General features: G+C 38.3%; 1 protein-coding gene across 1 annotated transcript in view; it reads right to left on the reverse strand.

Annotated features, from left to right (window-relative positions):
* vps50 (VPS50 EARP/GARPII complex subunit) overlaps positions 1–21,510 on the reverse strand; it is a 192,079-nt gene that overhangs the window by 1,134 nt on the left and 169,435 nt on the right. Inside the window, exons 23-27 of the mRNA XM_060824779.1 lie at positions 9,676–9,824; positions 7,286–7,382; positions 6,959–7,117; positions 3,809–3,930; positions 26–215 (exon numbers count right to left, since the gene is read on the reverse strand). Of these exons, the coding sequence (XP_060680762.1) occupies positions 26–215; positions 3,809–3,930; positions 6,959–7,117; positions 7,286–7,382; positions 9,676–9,824 (717 nt within the window). The remainder of the gene's footprint in view (positions 1–25; positions 216–3,808; positions 3,931–6,958; positions 7,118–7,285; positions 7,383–9,675; positions 9,825–21,510) is intronic.

Genomic DNA, 21,510 nt, shown 5'->3' on the forward strand with positions numbered 1-21,510 from the left:
AACTTCAGCCTTTTTCCCTTCTTACCCTGTGTTCTTTAATCCATCTTTCCATGTCATTTTCAGTCAAATAATAGGCTTTAATGTAGGTTTCCACAAATTCTTTATCCGGAATTGGCCTGATGTCTGTCAGCTTCTCCAACTTCATTAAAAACTGTTGAAAGTCCAGCTGCATCAAAGCACGCCCCTCATTACTACATTTTTTTGCATTTGCGTAACTATAGTGGAAAGGGAAGGAAGAAAATGACAACTCTGTAAATGTAACTCTCAGAAATTATGAAAATGATGAATTGTTCAACTATGACTTGCAGCAAAGTCTAAATTTTGCTTTCACCTCAGCCTTCATTAGAAAGGATTATTTGAAAATATTCTCTAGTGCCAAGTTGATGTAATCTTCTATTCCAATATTAAAATTTAATTGGCACACCAAAAGAGAATTCTTCAAAACAAATTGCAACTGGGTGGACATGCACTGCAAAATATTAATGAATTGTTGGGTATTATTAGTCATACTCATTATTGGAATGCAAGTGCGAATTACCTTCAAGGAATTTTCTTGTTTTAAAATATTTTCCCTGGCAAGTGACAGTTTGATCTTAAGCAAAGAAAGTGATCATAGAGGACTTATTTCTCAGGAATAACTATTCTTGAATATTCAAAATTGCTTGTTTCCACAATGTTAAAAATCTCACAACACCAGGCTTTAGTTCAGCAGGTTGGACTATAATCTGGTGTTGCGTGATTTTTACTTTGCCCACCCCAGTCCAACACCGGCTCCTCCACATCATGTTTCCACAATGACAGACAGATATGGCAACATTCTTAGTTATGTATATAAATACATTGTGATTTAGTAACTCATGGTTGTAAATACATTAAATAGGAATAATCCATTTCTCTATGTGAACTGGTCAATGAGATAATGCAACATTTTCAATAAAATTGATGAATCTCTTCAGATTTAACTATACAATGTTACCAAATTGCTTCACATTGATATACAAAAATATTGGTGCAAAGGCTAAGATGACTGCGGGTGAAAGGAACAAAGTTGACAACTACGTTGAAGGCATTTGAGGTGGTATAGAAGCAGATAGAGGGATGGAATTTCACCCAATAAATGAAAGAATTTACCAAAGACTTCCCACGAGCCTGTTCTGTTCACTGGACATCACCACCTTGAACATCATATTGTAGCTACTGAGACCACAATGCTACCTAACCAATGAATGTTAGTTGTTTCTGTGATAATAATGAACATAATTCAATTCTCTCAAAGCAACTGCAAATTACTAATAGTTTTAATGAACTTCCTATGAATATGTTACATTTATAAACTCCTTGTGTAGCAGACTTTGATAGCTTCATATGAAGTAATCAAGAAGTAATTACATTACAAAAAGCATTTCAGAAATACTCATTAGTTATCTGGGATCTCCATGCTATATAAAATTCAAATCCATTTTTTTTCTGAAGTTTAAGGGCATATCTATTCTGTTATTTCATATTTTTTTTATCAATGAGTCAAACACTATTCAAACGATTTACTTAGAGGTCTCTCTCATCCAGTAAATTCAGTTTGAATTCAAACCAGTATCCTGAAGTTGACTAAACTGTGTTAAAGCATTGAATAACGTATAAATTTGAATTTGAATTGGGGTTTGTTAGTGAGATTTGAATTTGGCTTACTACCACAGATATATAGAGCAATATATTTACATATACTATCAGCCAACTCCACTGAATGTGTCATTCGGATTATCCAAGCTTACACTGATAGCAGGGTTCACCTACCATCAGCACTAGTTGGACATTCAAACAAAACAAATATTCTGATTCTTTTTATTGGTTGAGAAATAGCAGTATGTGTATAACAATTTCTATTTTGTGCTGGTTTTGATAGTATGGACTCAAAATCATCCTTTAAGATAATGAGCTGCAACTGATCCCAATATCCATTATTCTGATGAATGATTACTGATTACCGACTTGTAGTCCACAAAAAATACCTCTTGTAAGTACTATAAAGTTCAAGTAAACGTGCATTAACAAAATATGAAATAAATAGACTTAAACTCATTAGCTCTGAATTCCGCAAAGATTTCCGTCACCTTTGTCTAGACATTGTTGATTCTGGATTAGTGGTGCTGGAAGAGCACAGCAGTTCAGGCAGCATCCAAGGAGCAGTAAAATCGACGTTTCGGGCAAATGCCCTTCATCAGGAATAAAGGCAGAGAGCCTACAGGGTGGAGAGATAAGCTAGAGGAGGGTGGTGGTGGGAAGAAAGTAGCATAGAGTATAATAGGTGAGTGGGGGAGGGGATGAAGGTAATAGGTCAGGGAGGAGGGTGGAGTGGATAGGTGGAAAAGAAGATAGGCAGGTCGGACAAGTCATGGTGACAGTGCTGAGCTGGAAGGTTGGAACGAGGGTGAGGTGGGGGAAGGGGAAATGAGGAAACTGTTGAAGTCCACATTGATGCCCTGGCGTTGAAGTGTTCCGAGGCAGAAGATGAGGCGTTTTTCCTCCAGGCGTCTGGTGGTGAGGGAGCGGCGGTGACGGAGGCCCAGGACCTCCATGTCTTCAGCAGAGTGAGAGGGGGAGTTGAAATGTTGGGCCACAGGGCGGTGTGGTTGATTGGTGCGGGTATCCTGGAGATGTTCCCTAAAGCACTCTGCTAGGAGGCGTCCAGTCTCCCCAATGTAAGGAGACTGCATCGGGAGCAACGGATACAACGAATGATATTGGTGGATGTGCAGGTAAAACTTTGATGGATGTGGAAGGCTCCTTTAGGGCCTTGGATGGAGGTGAGGGAGAAGGTATGGGCGCAGGTTTTACAGTTCCTGTGGTGGCAGGGAAAGATGCCAGGATGGGAGAGTGGGTTGTAGGGGGGGCGTGGACCTGACCATGTACTCACAAAGGGAATGGTCTTTGCGGAAGACGGAAAGGGATGGGGAGGGAAATGTATCCCTAGTGGTGGGGTCTTTTTGGAGGCGACGGAAATGTCGGCGGATGATTTGGATTATGCGAAAGTTGGTAGAGTGGAAGGTGAGCACCAGGGGCGTTCTGTCCTTGTTACAGTTGGAGGGGTGGGGTCTGAAGGCGGAGATGCGGGATGTGAATGAGATGCGTTGAAGGGCACCTTTAACCATGTGGGAAGGGAAATTGCTGTCTCTAAAGGAGGCGGCCATCTGGTGTGTTCTGTGGTGGAACTGGTCCTCCGGGGATACGGTAGAGGCGGAGGATGGGAAGAGGTGTAATCCAGGTAGCTGTTGGAGTGGTGGGTTTATAAAAAACGTCAGTGTCAAATCAGTCATCATTAATGGAGATGGAGAGGTCCAGGAAGGGGAGGGAGGTGTCAGAGATCGTCCAGGGTGGAATGCGTTGGTGAGGTTGATGAATTGCTCAACCTCCTCGCAGGAGCACGAGGTGGCACCAATGCAGTCATCACTGTAGTGGAGGAAGAGGTGGGGAGTGCTGCTGGTGTAATTACGGAAGATCGACTGTTCTATGTAGCCAACAAAGTGGCAGGCATAGCTGGGGCCCATACGTGTGCCCATGGCTACCCCTTTGGTCTGGAGGAAATGGGAGGATTCGAAGGAGAAATTGTTAAGGGTGAGGACCAGTTTGGCCAAACGAATGAGTGTGTCAGTGGAAGGGTACTTGTGGGAACGTTTGGAGAGGAAGAAACGGAGGGCTTGGAGGCCCTGGTCATGGCGGGTGGAGGTTTTTACCTAGACATTGTTGATGTCAGTCATGCATGCCATTTTGCAACTTTGAATTTCAGAAATGTGTTTAATAAAGGACAACTTACCCTTCGACAATGGTTCTGTTCGCCAGCCGAATACAATGCTCCCAGAGCACATTAGAGACCTGCAGTGGTATACGCACTCGTTTGGAAACCTCAGATAGCTTCTTATTGAACTGTTCAAACTCCTGCAGTGACAGATAACAATCACAATCGTAAACATATCCTAGATTAAAATTATACACACCTTATTAACTTGTATATTATCGCACTTTCAGTGCAGTAAAATATCACAAAGCACTTGAATGTGGTCCAAAGGGAAGCTGGGGTGGGGGGAGCCGCAGTATGCAGGGGTGCAAAGCTATAAGCAGAGATATGAGGGAAAGCTTGGTGATTAAACAGATTTTAAGCAGGGTCTTTCAGAAGGACAGGAGAGTGGACAGGTGGAGAATTGCCCTCTTTGAGTGGTAATTGAATGTATGACGACCATTGGTGAGGCAAAGTGCACAAGAGTCAGGTTCAATGAAACAGACAGCTTGGAAAGTGGGTTGGAGGGAGGAGTGAAACAGCCACAGATAAGGACCACCTTGAAGGACACAGGTTTAAGAGTTTTAATTTATGGTGTCAAGAGATTAGGAAATAATGTAGTGATAAAGATTTCAGTTACAGGTAGATACAGCAACAGTTGGTGATCTTATCAATATAAAGGAAATGGATTTGCAAGCTCATTCTTGGGATTGAGAAGGAAATTACAATTATGATCAACCTAGTAACGAAATATAGAGTTGTGACAGGAGTTTTCAAATGTTCATCTGGTAGTAATACTGGCTGATTCAAGAATGGATAGAAATAGTGGAAAGTATCAAAATAGAAAGTATTGGGAATGTAGACTTTGGTGTCTGGTGTCATATGTGGAACAAATGTAAATTGAACCCATGTCAGTGGATTATTTCATGAAACAAGTGACAAGAATGAAATTGTGCAAGGTATTTCATAGAAAGAGCAAGAATGCAAAAGTTGGTAGAGATGCTACACGTGGAAGGTAAAAGCAGAACATTGTGCAAACAATGTAACTGAGTGAGACAACAGAGGATAGGTATTGGATGATTTGGTAATTCTCAACGTTTGCAGAAAGATCAAGGGTCAATAATGTGCCTTGCCTTACATTTAAAACAAATATTTGTAATCTTCGTTTGGACAGTTTTAGGACTTCTGGGTTTTGGGGATTTGATTAAGGTATTTCAAATAAGTAGTTTGGGAAGAAATAGTTACAGATCTGGGAAGAAGTACATGTAAAGAGACTACAAGTCGTAACACAGGTGTATCAGTTATCCTCTTGGCAAAACAGACAAAGCTATTTTCCTGAATTAAATATTTGCCTTTGAATGGAGGTTGTATCACTGAATATTTTCAATGTTGAGTTAGACAGATCTTTGATTAATGTAGAAGTGAACGATTATGGGAGCAGCCAAAGAAGTGGAGTTAAGTGAAGTTCTGAGGTACTTGGCGAGCAGGTTCACAAGGTCAAATTGTCTGCTCTTACTCCCATTTCTCAGGTTATGATTTCAAAGATCCAATTGGGTCCCCAATGTGGTCTCTTGACCTTTGAAGAATGTTCCTGCCCTCTGAAACTGGACCGATAGCATTAAACAGAAGTTCCACCATTTTCTAACATTGGAACTTCAAAACTAGACAGACCTGGTGTATACAGGTATCAGTCTAATTTCCAGACCAACTCCCACTGGAGCTACAGTGCCAGATTTCTGTACATTGTTTATTATAATTAATTTACAAAGATTAGTTTTGCAATAACTTATGCTGAAGGTTGCCTATTAGCCAATTGAAAAGTTCTGAATTTGTTACATTGGCGACCGTGAAATTTATCTGTAAGTTTAAACTTATGGATAACTTTCTGTCAGCCTGAATTCTGTAATAAAGTCTCCAGTCAGAGTTGAGTTACAGTTGGAGACTTTCATGAGCTCTAACTCATTCACCTGAATAGTTACTCAGCAAAGATCCGAGAGATTGAAACCTGCTCTATCTCCCAACTATAAAACTGGCAACTGTGTGGTCCTCACCACGACTGACTACTTACCCACCCTGACCTGCCCTAATCTAATACCCTTGACTTGACCTGACCTTCCCACTCCCACCAATACAATCCATCCCCTCATCCACTTACAAGCTCCAGACCCCTCAACACTTGGTTGTCAGTTTTATTACCATAAGGCACTCCCATCTCTCTGTAGCTTTTCAATGAAGCTTTGGAACATTTAAATGTTTCACTTACAGGAATAAGGTAGTTAGTGCTGCAAAAAGGAGGCATGGTTTGACTTCTCCCAATGCTCTTACACCATGAGGATTCAGTGGGATTGAAGTTAAACCTACACCATTAACAAATTGGGCCCAAAAACACACAGTGCTGACCCTGGGTGAGAAAGTAGCAGCAAACTGATAGTGATTATGGCAGTCAGAAGACTCAGGCTATAGTTGGTTTGATGCAATCACATCACTACATTACAGTAAAATATTCTACTTTGGAATGATTGCAAACCAGCATATGCAAAAAAAATTGCATTCAACTTAAAACACATATGAAAAGGTATTCTACAGGAATGCACGGGGGGGTGGGGTTACAGGATTAAAGAGATTAGTAAAAAATTAATTCTCAAATGAGTAGTTGGGAAAAGGAATAAATGTAAATGTTTTAAAAATTACATTATTTAATTAACAGCCTAAATAAATTGAAAAGATTATGGAAATGGAGATGAATAATGATGAAATGTAATGTTTCAATCCACAGTCAGTAGTAAATTAGACTACCTGGCTACCTTGCATAAAGGAAAGCAAGAGGATACTGAGCTAGTTAACCAATTTTTTTTAAAAAAAACCTCATGATGCTTGATTTAAAACTCATTTTCAGTGTTATTTATTTAACATACAGTTGAAATTAATTCACAAGGTATATCTAGCCATTAATTAATAAATACATTCTAGTATAAATTGCACAGATTTTATTATTTAAGATCAAAGCAAGCAAATACTATGTCTCTCATTAATAAGCAACTCAAAACTATTCAACTGTACTGCATTGACTGAAAAGGCAAAGCAGGAGTTCCAGAAACATTCCTGTAATACTGCATAGTAATTTAAATATCTGTCTGATTATATATTGTAATGCTTTGCCATTACGATAATTTTCATGTTTTCACTTACCTTAAGAAGAGTATCAATATATACGTTGTGCTGTGACATAATTTCTTTGATATCCCATTTAACATTAGCCATAAGATGCAGCATCTGTTCATAATCAATGGCTTTGGCAGCCACAATCCAGTAAATTGGTTTGCGCAGCTCACTTGCAGTTGACACAGTCTATTTGATGTCAGAGCAGAAGGGAAGAAAAATGGCCAAATATAACAAACCAACCAACAACTGGATGAGATCTTATTTCAGCAGAAATAGGCATTTTAAGATTAGCAAAATTCTTCTCTACATCACAACTGTAGTGCTCTTATTAAGTTCGAAAACTTGAATCCTGACCTGTGAATAAAACTGCTGCAAAAAAGGCTTCTTGGCTGAAGGCATCATGGCATCAAGATGCGGCTGCAAACATTCAAATTGATCAGCTAGAAATACCCTGAGAAAAGATATAAGGCCAGTTATTCATTAAGCAATTGTTGAAAGTTTTGAGACAAGTTGATAAAACTGTGGAGATAGAAACAGCACAGCCCGTCCAGCAGCATCAGAGGAGCAGGGGAGCAGCAGCATCTGCAGTCCAAGCCATCTCTGAACACTCTGAGAAGGTATCATGTCAGCTGTCATCTGGAACATTACAAGAAACTATGGAAGGGGCATTTCTATCTGAGAACTCTGAAGAGGTGTATCTATAAAATACAACTTCAAACTGTGAATTCACCGTCACATTTATTCTCAAAGCAAATCATTAATTCTACCCAATCCAAGAAAGGAACAGATTTCATAAGGATGGTCAGGAGATTTGATAAGAATGGATTAAAAGGGGCAAATAATCTGGTCGTGCTGGTTTGGTTACAGTCTTCCATCTTTACACTAAATCACTGATTTTAAATCCAAGTTTTGCAATAAATATCTTTAGATGACTGCTTTCATCAATTCTTAATCAGATATATCTGACAATGTTATACAATTTTTTTACATAGTTAAAGTCCAAGAGATTCATACCTCGTCAAAGATACTTCTGAATGGAACAGATAAGGACTGGGAAGAATCTGTTTGATGACTGAATGAAAATGGCTGGCTAATGTCTCAGCTAAATTATTTACACAGCCTTTATATTTCATCCATTAGACTACCAGCAAATTTTGTAAACTCCCAAAAAATGTTCATGTAGAATTAGAATTAACTGTCACATGTACTCCGGTACAGAAGTACAGGAAGACAGTGAAAAGCATACAAAGTCGCCATTCCCAGCACCAACCTAGGCACAAAGGTACCTAGGAATGCAATCGTAGGTACACAATCTTAGGGACAAAGTAGAAAAATAAAAAAACAAAGATAAAAGTTAAACATGACAGTCTTTTTTAATATTAAGCAGAAAACAAAACCAAGATAAAAATTCAAGTCTTTCTAAATGCTAAGCCATGCTGAGCTCGCACTCCCTACAAGGGCATGATCTCCTCTACTTTGGCCCATTCTCCAGGAAACCACCACCTGCCTGCTCTCACCATCACTGCAGATGCTGGGGGAATGGGGGGCTCTTCCCTAACCACCGCACTGGGCTCACTCTTCCAGCGTTGGGCTTGGTCTCCAACTGTCAAAGTTCTGATCTAGGGCCCCAGTTGCTGCCACATTCTGGACCTCTAGAAGTTGTGATGCTGTCGCTGACACCATGATCAAGTTTTCTCTCCAGAAAGTAAGTAGAAAAAAAACTAAAAAAAAGAAAAGCAAAAAGACAAAGAAAAGTAGATGGAGTGGATGAGCCTACTCCACTGTTGCCATCTAAATCTTAATCTCTGTAGGTACCTGCACAGAAAATGGATTTCAAACCATAAAAGGAGAAATTCAGTGATGATCAAAAACTAGATAAACTAATTAGATAGAAAGGATTAAGCAGGAAATTCCCAAAAGTAGGATTCGTTTAAGGTGGCACAGTGTGGGCAGCACAGTGGTTAGCACTGTCGCCTCACAGCGCAAGAGACCCGGGTTCAATTTCTGCCTCAGGTAACTGTCTGTGTGGAGTTTGCACATTCTCCCCGTGTCTGCATGGGTTTCCTCCAGGTGCTCCGGTTTCCTCCCACAATCCAAAAATGTTCAGGTTAGGCGAATTGGCCATGCTAAATTGTCCGTAGTGTTAGGTGAAGGGATAAATGTAGGGGAATGGGTCTGGGTTGCACTTCGGCGGGTCGGTGTGGACTTGTTGGGCCAAAGGGCCCGTTCCACACTAAGTAATCTAATGTAATCTAAAATGCTTAACCATTAGATGTTCATCACTGCTGTAATATCAAATCACCAGCTCAGATTTATATTTCATTTGATGGTTATTTACAAAATGTTAGAATACGTAATTGATATTTTTCATGACTCATTAAAAAATTAAACCAAAGGATGATTAGAAATAATCTTGAATGCACCTTTCTTAATACATGTATTTCTGCCACAAAGCCTTGCTGAATCAAAGTGTTTTTTTACCTGAACTATTTGTAAAAGAGGCACAGTGAAGTACATTAGCAATGAGCAAGAAAGGAATTAAATTATATGGTTCATGAGGGGAAAATAACAGGCAGACTAGATAATGGGCCAATTGACCTGTCTGTGGTAAGTGCTCTATGATTCCGTAAGAACCCCTTTTGATGGTAAATAGCTTCTATATTGTTGGACTTTCAAAGCCTCTCTTACAAAGAAAATAAAAATGGTGCTTTTAACCCTCCATCAAAATTTGCCCAGGAACTTACAAAGATTCTGTAGCAACGACCCTTTCTGCAAGACCATATAGTGTTTCAGCAGAATTTAAAACAACGAGATGGCTGAGGTGTGGGCTTGGAACCTTTTCTTTCCTCTCTTCTGTTGCTGTTAAGGGACCAGCGGTTTCAGGTGGTGCCTCCTACAAAAAGGTCAAATGGCATGCGATAAATACAACATATTCATCTACTAGTTTATCGCATGAAAAAATAACGGTCAGAGCTCTGGGCAAGTAAACAAATTGTCAATGACAAAAATCAGAGAAAGATTTAGGATGAGTATCAGCACAAGGGCAGGTGGACCAGGACAATACTGAGAACAACTTTTGCATGTTTTCGAAACAATGTTAACAAGATACAGTTCTTTTGAGATTTTGATAATCCTAGAACGCAAAATATAGTACGTCAGTAGTAGAACAAGAACAAGCTGTACTTTCTTGATGGTGCATTAGCAGGAAAAGCCAGAGACCTATCATTATCCACTTGATGCAATGAAGCATCATTATGGAAGATTTTGAAGGTGAGGGTGAGAATGATTTACATTAGACAACAGCCAACAGTAACCTAGCTATAGGGCAGGTTGTGAGAAAATTCTAGACTGACTGAAGTTTGATAGAGGTAGAGGATATGAGAATAACCTTGAATTCATTGTGAAATTAAGACAGTGAGTGTTATGCACTGTTGGTGTACCTCATTTATTAAGGTTTTTTTGATGCATTTTGCAAGTTTCCCACATTACCTAAAGGTATCCAGGGTAACTATTGTTCAAACAAGCATCCGAGAATTGTGTGGTCATGGACGACTGCACAATAATGCAAGATATCTTACAATTGTAGAAATGCTGACAATAGTAAAGTATGTGAACATATGCAAGAGAGGAATTACAAACAACAGTTCGAGTACTCTGTGTACATTTCAATGAGGTTACCTAAACTATTCACCCATTTCATATAATTTGTATAATTTAATTCCATTTGCTTTTTCGTTTACAGCAAGATATGCCATCGACCATTGAGCCTGCTCCACCCTTCAATGAGATCATGGCTGATCTGATAAACCTCAAAAGTAGTTTACTGCCTTTTCCCTGCGATATACAATTCCCTAATGAAAAATCTCTTTGCCTTGAATCTTATTAATAACACAGCCTCTGCAGCTCTGTGTAGTAAAGAATCCCACAGATTCACTTCATTTTGAGAGTAGAAATTTCCCCTCACCTCTGTCTTAAATGGATGACCACTTATTCTGAGATTATGCTTCATGATACTAGACTTACTTGCAAGGGGAAATAACCTCTCAGCATGGGCGGAGATTTCAGAGGATTGTGGGAGTGCTCGAGGTTACAGAGGTAGGGACAGGTGAGGCCAGAGAGGCATTCGCATCCTCGCAGAGAATTTTAGCTTGATGCACTGCTCACCTATAATATACACAAACGTGATGGGTCAGCAGAACTTGGGGAGAATTATGGCACAAAGAAATTCAGATTATGTAAAGGGTAAAGATAATAAAGAAATGGAGGAAAGTATCAGGTGAACCAAGGCAAAACCAGGCAAAACTACAGGGAGGATATATACAGACAATTTAACTGATGCATGAATGTGTTTTTGGATATTCATTTCACACTCAAATATGATAAAGTTAAAAATCACACAACACCAGGTTATAGTCCAACAGGTTTAATTGGAAGCACACTAGCTTTCGGAACGCTGCTCCTTCATCAGGTTATCGTCAGGTGAAGGAGCGTCACTCTGAAAGCCAGGGTGCTTCCAATTAAACCTGTTGGACTATGACCTGGTATTGTGCGATTTTTAACTTTGTACACCCCAGTCCAACACCGGCATCTCCAAATCATGTCAAATATGATAAGAATGTTATGAACAATCTTATTTAGTGTGTTAGTTGCCATAATAAAGGATGAAGTGGGTATCTGGGAAATGGAATTTGTGCCGTCAACCAAAAAGAATAGCTTCTGCCTTCCCAATGTATGTTGAAGGATCCCAATTTGGATGGCACACAATGGGCCTAAGAACAGGTGGGTATTTCAGTTGCTCAGTGGATCTATTGAGGATAATGTTGGCTAGGATTCTGAAGTTAACAGGGTGGCAGTTAATTTTTGGGCAGTCTCTGTTCTGTTACATTAGACAGCCCAGTGAAAATGCATTCAAAGTTTATTAGCACTCACTGTAGACATCTAAAAGAATGCTGTAAGGGAAAAACAATCACCACTGAAGTGACTGCCCACAGTCAAGCTAACAAGAAATTTTGGCAGGCCATTTAAATATGAAGTTATTATGGAGCATATTTCTGCAATGCCATTAATACACCTTAAGAATATTCAGAGGAGGCGCTATGAAGTTAATTTGCTTCTCATATTTACCAGTTTTTCTTCTTCCATGAGAATAATAGCTGATATTGTAATTATGCTCATCATTTAAAGGCCTCTTGCTGATCTCAGTTTAAAATAATATGGAGGGTAGTATTTCCTGTCTTCCTATATTTATTGTCGAGTTATGGGGCCATAACATTGACAAATTAATTCACTAAGGTGACCACAGTGAAGAATTTAAGATCAAAGAATTTGATTAAAAATAGAAAAATAATCAAATGTTATTATTTCCTATTGCATGCTTGCAATGCGCCACAAAAACGTGAAGATATTTTTGAAAGTCTCCATTCCAAAATAAGCAGATGTACATAATTTTCAATTATAAACTGTGCTGTAAAGCTGCATTGCCAAAAGTAGGAAATCTGAAACACTGAATGCAAGATGAAATAGTGCTAACTTGAACAGGAATTTGAATACATAAACCAGTTCCTGAAACCATGATCAAAAAAACAAATCTGATCCCACTGGAAAATACGTCTCCAGAAAAAAAGAGCAGCAAGAATATAGTAAGTGAAAACAGAGTTGATTAAGCACAATTCCAGAATAATGTGCTAATGTGCACAGCCTTCTTTTGTTAACACCTATGCTTAGAGCACATTTTTCTCTACTTATGGCTTATCAATAATACTGGGAATTAATAATGATGAATACTAAGTTAATGTGGACTGTACACCATGAATTATCGTGCATTTGGTGGTGGGCCAGCAAGAGAGTAAATATCTTCTTTTAAAAGAAAGAACAAAGTCAAATGTTATTATTTCCTATTAAGTGCTAGAGAAATCTTGCCAATGGTACGGACATATCTCCGAATCTCAGCATTTCAGCCAACCAGAAGAATGTGTTTGTATTTTTTAAATACAAGTCATGCTGTACAACTGTACAATCATAAAATGTCCAATTGTTTCATTTCTGTGGTTGTTCAAATAGTGACAGTGATTTAATGGTGAACAAATACCACCTGTCAGCTACATCTATAGTTAGTCTAAAGAAAAGGGAAAACACTTCAACAGTAGCCCTCTTCTTTGACAGCAATGTTCATTTACTGGTACAAAACTGTCAAACACAATTTCTGAACAATTTAAGAAGGGCATTCTCTAGGCATATCCAAGCATATTAAAAAGTGAATAGGAAATAAACTTGCAGGGCTACAGAATGGGAATGACATTGAATTGATTGCACTACAGTCAGTGGGTTGAAAGGTCTCCTTTGTACTATAACAACTATATTATTTTAAATAAAATTGTGCTAAATGGTGTATATACAGACATGGTACTTATAATGCACATACACATACACATAAATATAGGCACACACATATATATGGACTTTACAAGCGTTATTAAATGAAATTGGACACAATCACATAAGGGGCGGAATTCCGCCCAGGTGGGGGCCTCACCTACTGGCTGCAGATCCAACAAGAGCCCATATTGTCTCTCTTACAAGCAGCCCATCAAATCAAGTGCCTTTCAGTATTAACTTTGAGACTGTGTGGAATGAAGCCTTCATAGGTAATTCATTGGGTGCAATTGGACAGATAACGTTTTCTTGTGAATGACATTTAACCCAGACGTACAGCAGTTAGAGCCGAAGCAGAATTTGTCAAAGTTTGCAGGTCCCAAGTTGAAGGAAGGGAAAACATAAAATGCTGGAAATACTCCGCAGGTCTGGTAGTATCTGTGGTGGTTTTGGGAGGAGGGGGGAGGTTGGAGAAATATAGAAAGAGAGGTGGAGGGAGGGAGAGCCAGACAGACACACACACACAATCAGAATGTTTAGCTCTTTTGCCACAGGTTCTTCCAGAACTGCAAAATATGCCTCACAATTTCTGCTATTACTTCAAATTTCCATCATCTCCAGTATCTTGGTTTATCAGAAACGTAATGAACGGAAACAACATATTCTACTGCATGCCCAGGAAACGTATTAACCTGCTGTGAAAAAATTGCAGTGCTATTTTATTAACAATTTGAAATGGAAGCAATGTAGGGAGACAAAAGCAGGACCTTGTTTCATTAACTACCAACATTGCATACATTGAATGAGCAAATTACTGGAGATGCTGGAATCCGTACTGAAAACAAATGCTGCAGAACAAAGTGGACCAGGCAGCATCCATGGAGAGAAAGCAAGCTAATGTTTAGAGTCTACACGACTCTTTATCAAAGCCCTGCAAAGTTAACCTAAGCATTGTGCATGGAGGGGGCATTGAAATGTTATAGTAATTAGCAATTCCTACTAAAGCTTTCCTTGCCCCCCCATCCCCATATTATTCTCTACATAGTTAGAGATTTTTGCTACAAAGATGCCATATTTTCTGACTCAATGCCACAACTACCTCAAGGTGATCTGTTCGTGCATTCTATTTTTAAAGCAGCAGAATGAAGTAACTATGCAGATGCTCGAGATAATTCATGAAGATCAGCAGTTTTCGAAGATATCAAATCCATTATTTAGATGATCTGGTTTTTACTGGTGTATAGTAGGCCATCTGATCCAGATTCCAGGAATAGCATCAACAGAAGCTATAAATATCAAATAAGAAGGATTGGGCACCAACAGAAAGCAATTTTCTATAACCTAACGCTTTTTATGCACTGGCCTGGATATTCAATGCCCCAAAGCTGACATATTTTTCTTGACTAACGTGAACAATCAATGTCACTCTGAAATTAGAAACGTTGCACTTTTCATGTTTACAGGGCATCCCCAACAGCTATACAACAAGTGATTTACTTTTGTTGAATAATAACTGTTATTATGTCAGTTCATATAACTTTGATGGAAATTTCAACAGCAATGTCCAACATGGAGCAGCTAATCAGTCTGAATGATGCCATGACTGTTACCAAGCATATTATGTAAACTGCCTGCTCATCTTTGAATGTCACAGGATCTTTCACATCCATCCAACCAAGCAGACAGGTGGATTGTTGGTTAGTACCTGTTAAAGTTCCAAACTGGTGTGTTCAATTTCTGGTCAAATAAGCAACCTTACCACTAAACCAGGTTGACAACCAAATTTTTGGACGTAATGTTAAAAACACATAATATATTCATAATATTTCTCTCCCCATAATTTAAAATTAAGCATGGACCATTTTACAATAAACTAGTGAATGCCAATAGCTCAATGTCATACCAGTGACATTTATAGAACATAGAACAACATAGCACAGAACAGACCCTTCGGCCCTCGATGTTGCGCTGACCTGTGAACTATTCTCAGCTCGTCCCCCTACACTATCCCATCATCATCCATGTGTTCATCCAAGGATTGTTTAAATCTCCCTAATGTGGCTGAGCTAACTACATTAGCAGGCAGGGCATTCCACACCCTTACCACTCTCTGAGTAAAGAACCTGCCTCTGACATCTGTCTTAAATCTATCACCCCTCAATTTGTAGCTATGCCCCCTCATACAAGCTGACGTCATCATCCTAGGAAAAAGACTTTCATTGTCTATGGCAGTTAAAAGTTTTCTACATGGAGAATTTTATGTTGAAGATTTGTTTTAAATATTTTAAAATTCAAACTAAAGCAATAGATCTCAACTAAATACTTGATCTTTGACCAACGCTAATTTCAAGTATGCAAGTAAGGTGTTAAATGGTTTATCTGGCTGATATAAGTCTGCAGAACAAACATATTTAGTGCTGTTTAATACAGCAGAGCAGCAATCAGAGTCCCAATTATATAGCAAACAATAATTTGACTGTCTATTTGAGCTCAATTACATATGGCTCCAGTTATTTGCTGGTTAGTCAAATAACAGGTTCCTTGTTTTTAAATTCCTGCTGTGTCAACATGGGACCCTATTAAACAAACTGTTGCAAACATTAATTTGCTGAATGAGTTCAGCTCCTTTAATTAAATTATTTCTTCCATAATAAAGCACTTATGTAGATAAAAAGATCAAGCTTTATTTGTTCTCAATAGTTTTAAAAGCAGGATGTCTCTATATAAGAGAAATGCACAGATTGTGCTAAGTTGAGTGTCAGAGTTTTGAGCCCACTCTGACCTTACCTTCACTTAGCTCCTCCTCTGTTTGCAAAGAACCAAGTTTGATAGTTTCAGCAGAGAACTCTGCAGGAGACAAACTAATGCCTTCCTGCACTGCCCAAGCATGTCTCTTAATGAGGTGACCTTAGAGCTTGATCATCCCAACCTAGCAACTAAGTTTTACATGCTTGGGATGTGTAGATGCTAAATTCAAGCTTTTTTAGAATGCTAGGTAATTTAGATGAAAGTAAGTTTCTTAATTTTGATCGTGAATACTTGCATCTTGACAATTAGTGTAACATTCTGAGAACGAAACACATTTTCTCTCCCTTTATATATAAAATAGTTGACCGTTGCAAGATGATTCCAGGAAAAGCAGTTAATGTTTTCGATCCACAGCCTTTAAACAGCTGTATAAATACTGGCTTGAAGTGGATATAAATTATGAGATTAATCTAGACTAGATGATTGAGCATTTTGTGGCACACAATGATGCCTAAGTTTTTTGTCTGTGAAAATGGCATGCCAATGAATCCACCAGTGAAGGATGGATAATGCAGGAAACAGAATCCAAGATGAACAATTTTGAATAATGCGATGCAGTAATGGCACCAAGTGTGAAGGAGATGAATGAGAAAAGATTTCAAAAGCTTAAACTATTTTTTTTTAAAATAAGAGAATACACTCAAGAAATTGCACACTGTACATAGTCAGATCAATTCTGTAATCTGCCAAATATTGACCCAATTTAGGATATAGTTAGCTCATGGTTAACAAGGTAGCTTCAATATGCAGAAAGGAGGGAGAACATTGGAATACTGTAAAAGTGTAATGTGAAGAATTACAAAGACGTTGATTGGAACTGTGGGGTGGGAGTACAAGGGAGCTGCTGGAGATTCCTGCCAGGCTTAGTATGAAATGCTTAATGTGAAATCAAGAGACAAAGATAGTTCTTTTGCTCTCTGAATTGTTAACTCATGGAACATAGGAATTGCCTGATGAAAAAAAATTCAGATCAATCTTGTTGACCTTCTACTATTCTGATGGTCACATGTGATCTCCCACCCACTGTCATCTTACCACCACGATCATTATGGGGTTGAGACGGTGAGTATCCCAATTAACATAGCCATCTTTCTTTGTGCTATGTATGACCACATAGTGAAATTTTCTCACTGCTTCCCAAGGGTCCTTGAAGCCACATTCAGCCAAATGCTATCTTAAAATTAAAGGCTGTCACTATCAGTTCACGTCTGAAATGCAGCTATTTGTTCAGGTTTGGTTCAAGCCTGTAATATGGTCTGGAGTTCAGTGGCACTGGGAAACTCAAACTGAACATTAGTGCCGAATAACTCTTGCTCAACAAAACTGCCATTGGCATCTTCCATCATTTGCTAATGATTATAAGCGAACAGTTCGGACAATAATTGACCAGATTGCTCAATGCTTTTATTGGACAGGACGTACAGGGATTTTTCCAATGTGTTGAATGTTACTCTTCATCATATTGAGTATAGGAGTTGTGAGGTCATGTTGCAGCTGTATAGGACATTGGTTAGGCCACTATTGGAATACTGCATGCAAGTCTGGTCTCCCCCCTATAGGAAGGATGTTGTGAAACTTGAAAGGGTTCAGAAAAGATTCTGAAGGATGTTGCCAGGGTTGAAGGGTTTGAGCTACAGGGAGAAGCTGGATAGGCGGGGAATGTTTTCCGGAGGGTCGAAGGCTGAGATGTGACTATAGAGTTTATAAAATCATGAGGGGCATGGATAGAATAAATAGACAAGGTCTTTTCCCCAGGGTGGGGGATTCCAAAACCAGAGGGCATAGGTTTAAGGTGAGAGGGGCAAGGTTTAAAAGAGACTTTTTCATTCCGAGGGTGGTGCGTGTATGGAATGAGCTGCCAGAGGAAGTGGTGGAGGCTGGTACAATTACAACATTAAAAAGACATCTGGTTGGTATATGAAAAGGAAGGCTTTAGAGGGATATGGACCAAATGCTGGCAAATGGGACTAATTTATTTAGGATATTTGGTCAGCATGGGCGAGTTGGACCGAAGTATCTGTTTCTGTGCTGCATCTCTCTATGACTCTATATTTACTTTCATGGGGTTGCATAATCATCATTGATATTGCTTCCTACTTACATTTGCAGCAGTTAACAGAGGTAGAGTGCAGGATGAACTTCCAACTCTGATTACACTCAGTCTTAACTATCCCTTGGTTGCTCTATTCAGATATGTTTTGTGTTTTTCTATAGTGAAGACAAACAAAATACTTTTTATACCTCTGCCTTTTTTTTTATTTCAAATTGCCTCTAATCGATCAACATTTACTTCAGCTACATTCTAGTTTTTACATGTGAGAAAGCACTCATAACTTTTTTTAAACTACTTTACATCTATTCTATGCTGCTTTCTCATCATATTTTTGTTGTCATTTGCTGATTTCTAAAATTCTATTAATCCTTTGTCTTATTATCGTTTATAATATTAAATACCTGTTCTTAATGTAATGCTATTCATACTTCGACGTATCTTTCCTACTATGCTTTTGATTTTTAATGGAACAATAATCGTCAAACAGTTTTTCAATGTTTTCTGTTGTTTATTTACTGCCATTTCTTTTAACCGATTTACTCACTCAGCTGGTCCTGTTCTTCTCTCCATTACTACTTAATTGACTTTAAGGTTCTTGTTTGGAAGCTTGTCACACTATTCTCAAATTTAATATGGAGCTCAATTGTTTTTTGATCACTTTTGTCCCCAAGTATTTTTTCATATGTGATCACTAAGCAAACCTTCATCGATGTACAAAAATGTGTCAAAAATAAGTTGATCCCGACATATTGACAGCTCATATTTTACCAGGAAACTGCCACAAAAACAAACAAACAATCTACAAACTCATCTTGCAGATCACTTTTGCCAATTTGATTTGTCCATGCTAAAAGGTTAAAGTCTTCATCATTATGACACCATTCTGTATATATTAATTTTTTGTTACAATACTAACAGAATTACTGTGGCTATGGTTGTAAAAAAGTCAGGATAAAACAAATTTCCCTCAAAGTATCTGAGTCATGACACGGTTGGTTTAGTCATGAGGTTCCTCTCATTTTTGGAGCTGAAAATGCTCCATCTAATGGTAAATATATGGAATCTGCATGTGCTTCACAGAACTGCCTGACATACAAAGAACAAAAGAGTCACAATGCTGAACATTCAAGACTTTTGTGGACATTTAAGCTTTGGCTTTACTGTAATCGCAACAAACCAAATTTGTGTGATACAATGGAGGAAAAATAGTTTGAAAGTTATAAACATGTGTGATACTTAAGCAGTAATGATCTAGATATGAATAAAATTGAAATATTACAAAAAATGTTAACACAATGCCCCGAAATATCATGCCTCATTGTTAGATATCAAATACTCTCAACACTTAAACATTTATTAATATCCATAAAACTGAATCATTAAAATGAAATGATATTTCGAATCTCTTCACTACATCAAAATCTCATTTTGCACACTATCTACAATTTTAATTCAAATTATCTGGATTATTGAAACTTTCTTAATACAAAGTTGGACTTCAGGTTACGAGGAATAGATTGATGTTGGGAAAAAATGGTGTTCCAAAGAGTTATCTGAAGACAGCATAATAATGTTAGAGATGATGTTGCACATCATCCACTGCTATTTCCACAAGTTACATCGTTGCTTAAGATTGTTCTAATCTGAGGGTGACGGATCATATACAGACAGTCCCTGGGTTCTGAATGGCTTCTATTCTCAAGTCTGTTTGAAAGCTGGTTTGTACGCAGGTTGGAACACAATGCAGGACAATATAGCCATTCATAATTAGAGAAAAAGTTCATATGTTGGGACTTTAAAAATTATACTCCTATATCAGATCACGTTCATTAAGAATCAGCGTTCATAAAACAGATGTTTGTATAAAAGGACCCCTTGAAAATTTTCTCTCCCCTCGTTTAGCTACAGAACTTATAATGGTGGATTGGAGGAAAAGTTAATTTTGTTGTTCTGAATAAGTAGTGATGGATAAATTGATGAAGTTAAAAATCACACAACACCAGGTTATAGTCCAACAGGTTTAATTGGAAACACACTAGCTTTCGGAGTGACGCTCCTTCATCAGGTGATATCACCTGATGAAGGGACGTCGCTCCGAAAGCTAGTGTGCTTCCAATTAAACCTGTTGGACTATAACCTGGTGTTGTGTGATTTTTAACTTTGTACACCCCAGTCCAACACCGGCATCTCCAAATCATGGATAAATCGATGGTCTTCCTACAAATCAGGCAATCTATTGTAGTACTCTTTTAGTCAAATATAATATCTAGTAGACTGAACAACTGGAACATAAATTACTATACAAGAAGTTTAAGCCATTATATGTAATAAAACGTGAATGACAGCTATATTTGCACATGAACTAAATTCAGATGTTTAGACTTATTGACAACTGAATGAACATAACTTATACACCGTAAGACCATAAGCCATTCGATCTCTCGGATTTGCTCTGTCATTCACTAGGATCATGGCTAGTCCGAAACCCCTCATTTTTACTGTTCTGCTCTGTTCTCCACAACCCTTGATTGCCTACTGATCAAGAATCTATCTCAGCTGTTAACAATACATGAGGACACTGCCCTGGCAGCTCTCTGTAGGAAAAAAGAGTTCCAAAGACTCAACCTTCAGAGAAGAAATTCCTCCTCATTTTAGTTTTCAATTGGCATCCCTTAAATCTGAGACTGTGCCCTCCAGTCCTAGACTCTCCATGAGGGGAAACATCCTCTCAGCATTTACCCTTTCAATCCCCTTAAGAATCCTATATGTTTCAATGAGATCACCTCTCATTCTTCTAAATTCCAATGGTCAAAGTCCCAATCTGTTTAACTTTTGCTCAAAAAACAATCCTTCCATACCAGGGAACATCCTAGTGAATCTTCTATCTTAAAACTGGCTGCAAAGGAAAAGGACCAGAGGGTGCAGTGATCCAAGCCCAAATTTGAAAAAAAGTAAAGAAAATCTTCACAATGCTGAGGATTTGCAGAATACTTAAGCCACATACAAAACTGAGTGAAAACACAATTTACAACATTTTACCTTGTGTTATAAACTAAAATCTTAGTTTGTTTTTAGAATTACAGCTAATGGCAGAAGATCCATTTTTATCAAGTCAGTGCTCTTCAACAGACCATCCTAGTGTGTGGACACAGCATTAAACTCAAAACTAGGAAACAGGACTTATTTTAACAAACTGGGCTCTTTTATACTTATTGGTTGTCAGGATATTCAGAAATCATGGTTTTCCAGAACAATAAAAGATCAACAAGATATTTTTCCCTTTTTTTTGTTAATGTCCTTTAACACTCCCTCATTAACTATGTACGAATTAATCTGCTGTGCATTT

This window comes from Hemiscyllium ocellatum, chromosome 5, assembly GCF_020745735.1.
Source record: "Hemiscyllium ocellatum isolate sHemOce1 chromosome 5, sHemOce1.pat.X.cur, whole genome shotgun sequence".
Classification (NCBI taxonomy): Eukaryota; Metazoa; Chordata; class Chondrichthyes; order Orectolobiformes; family Hemiscylliidae; genus Hemiscyllium; species Hemiscyllium ocellatum.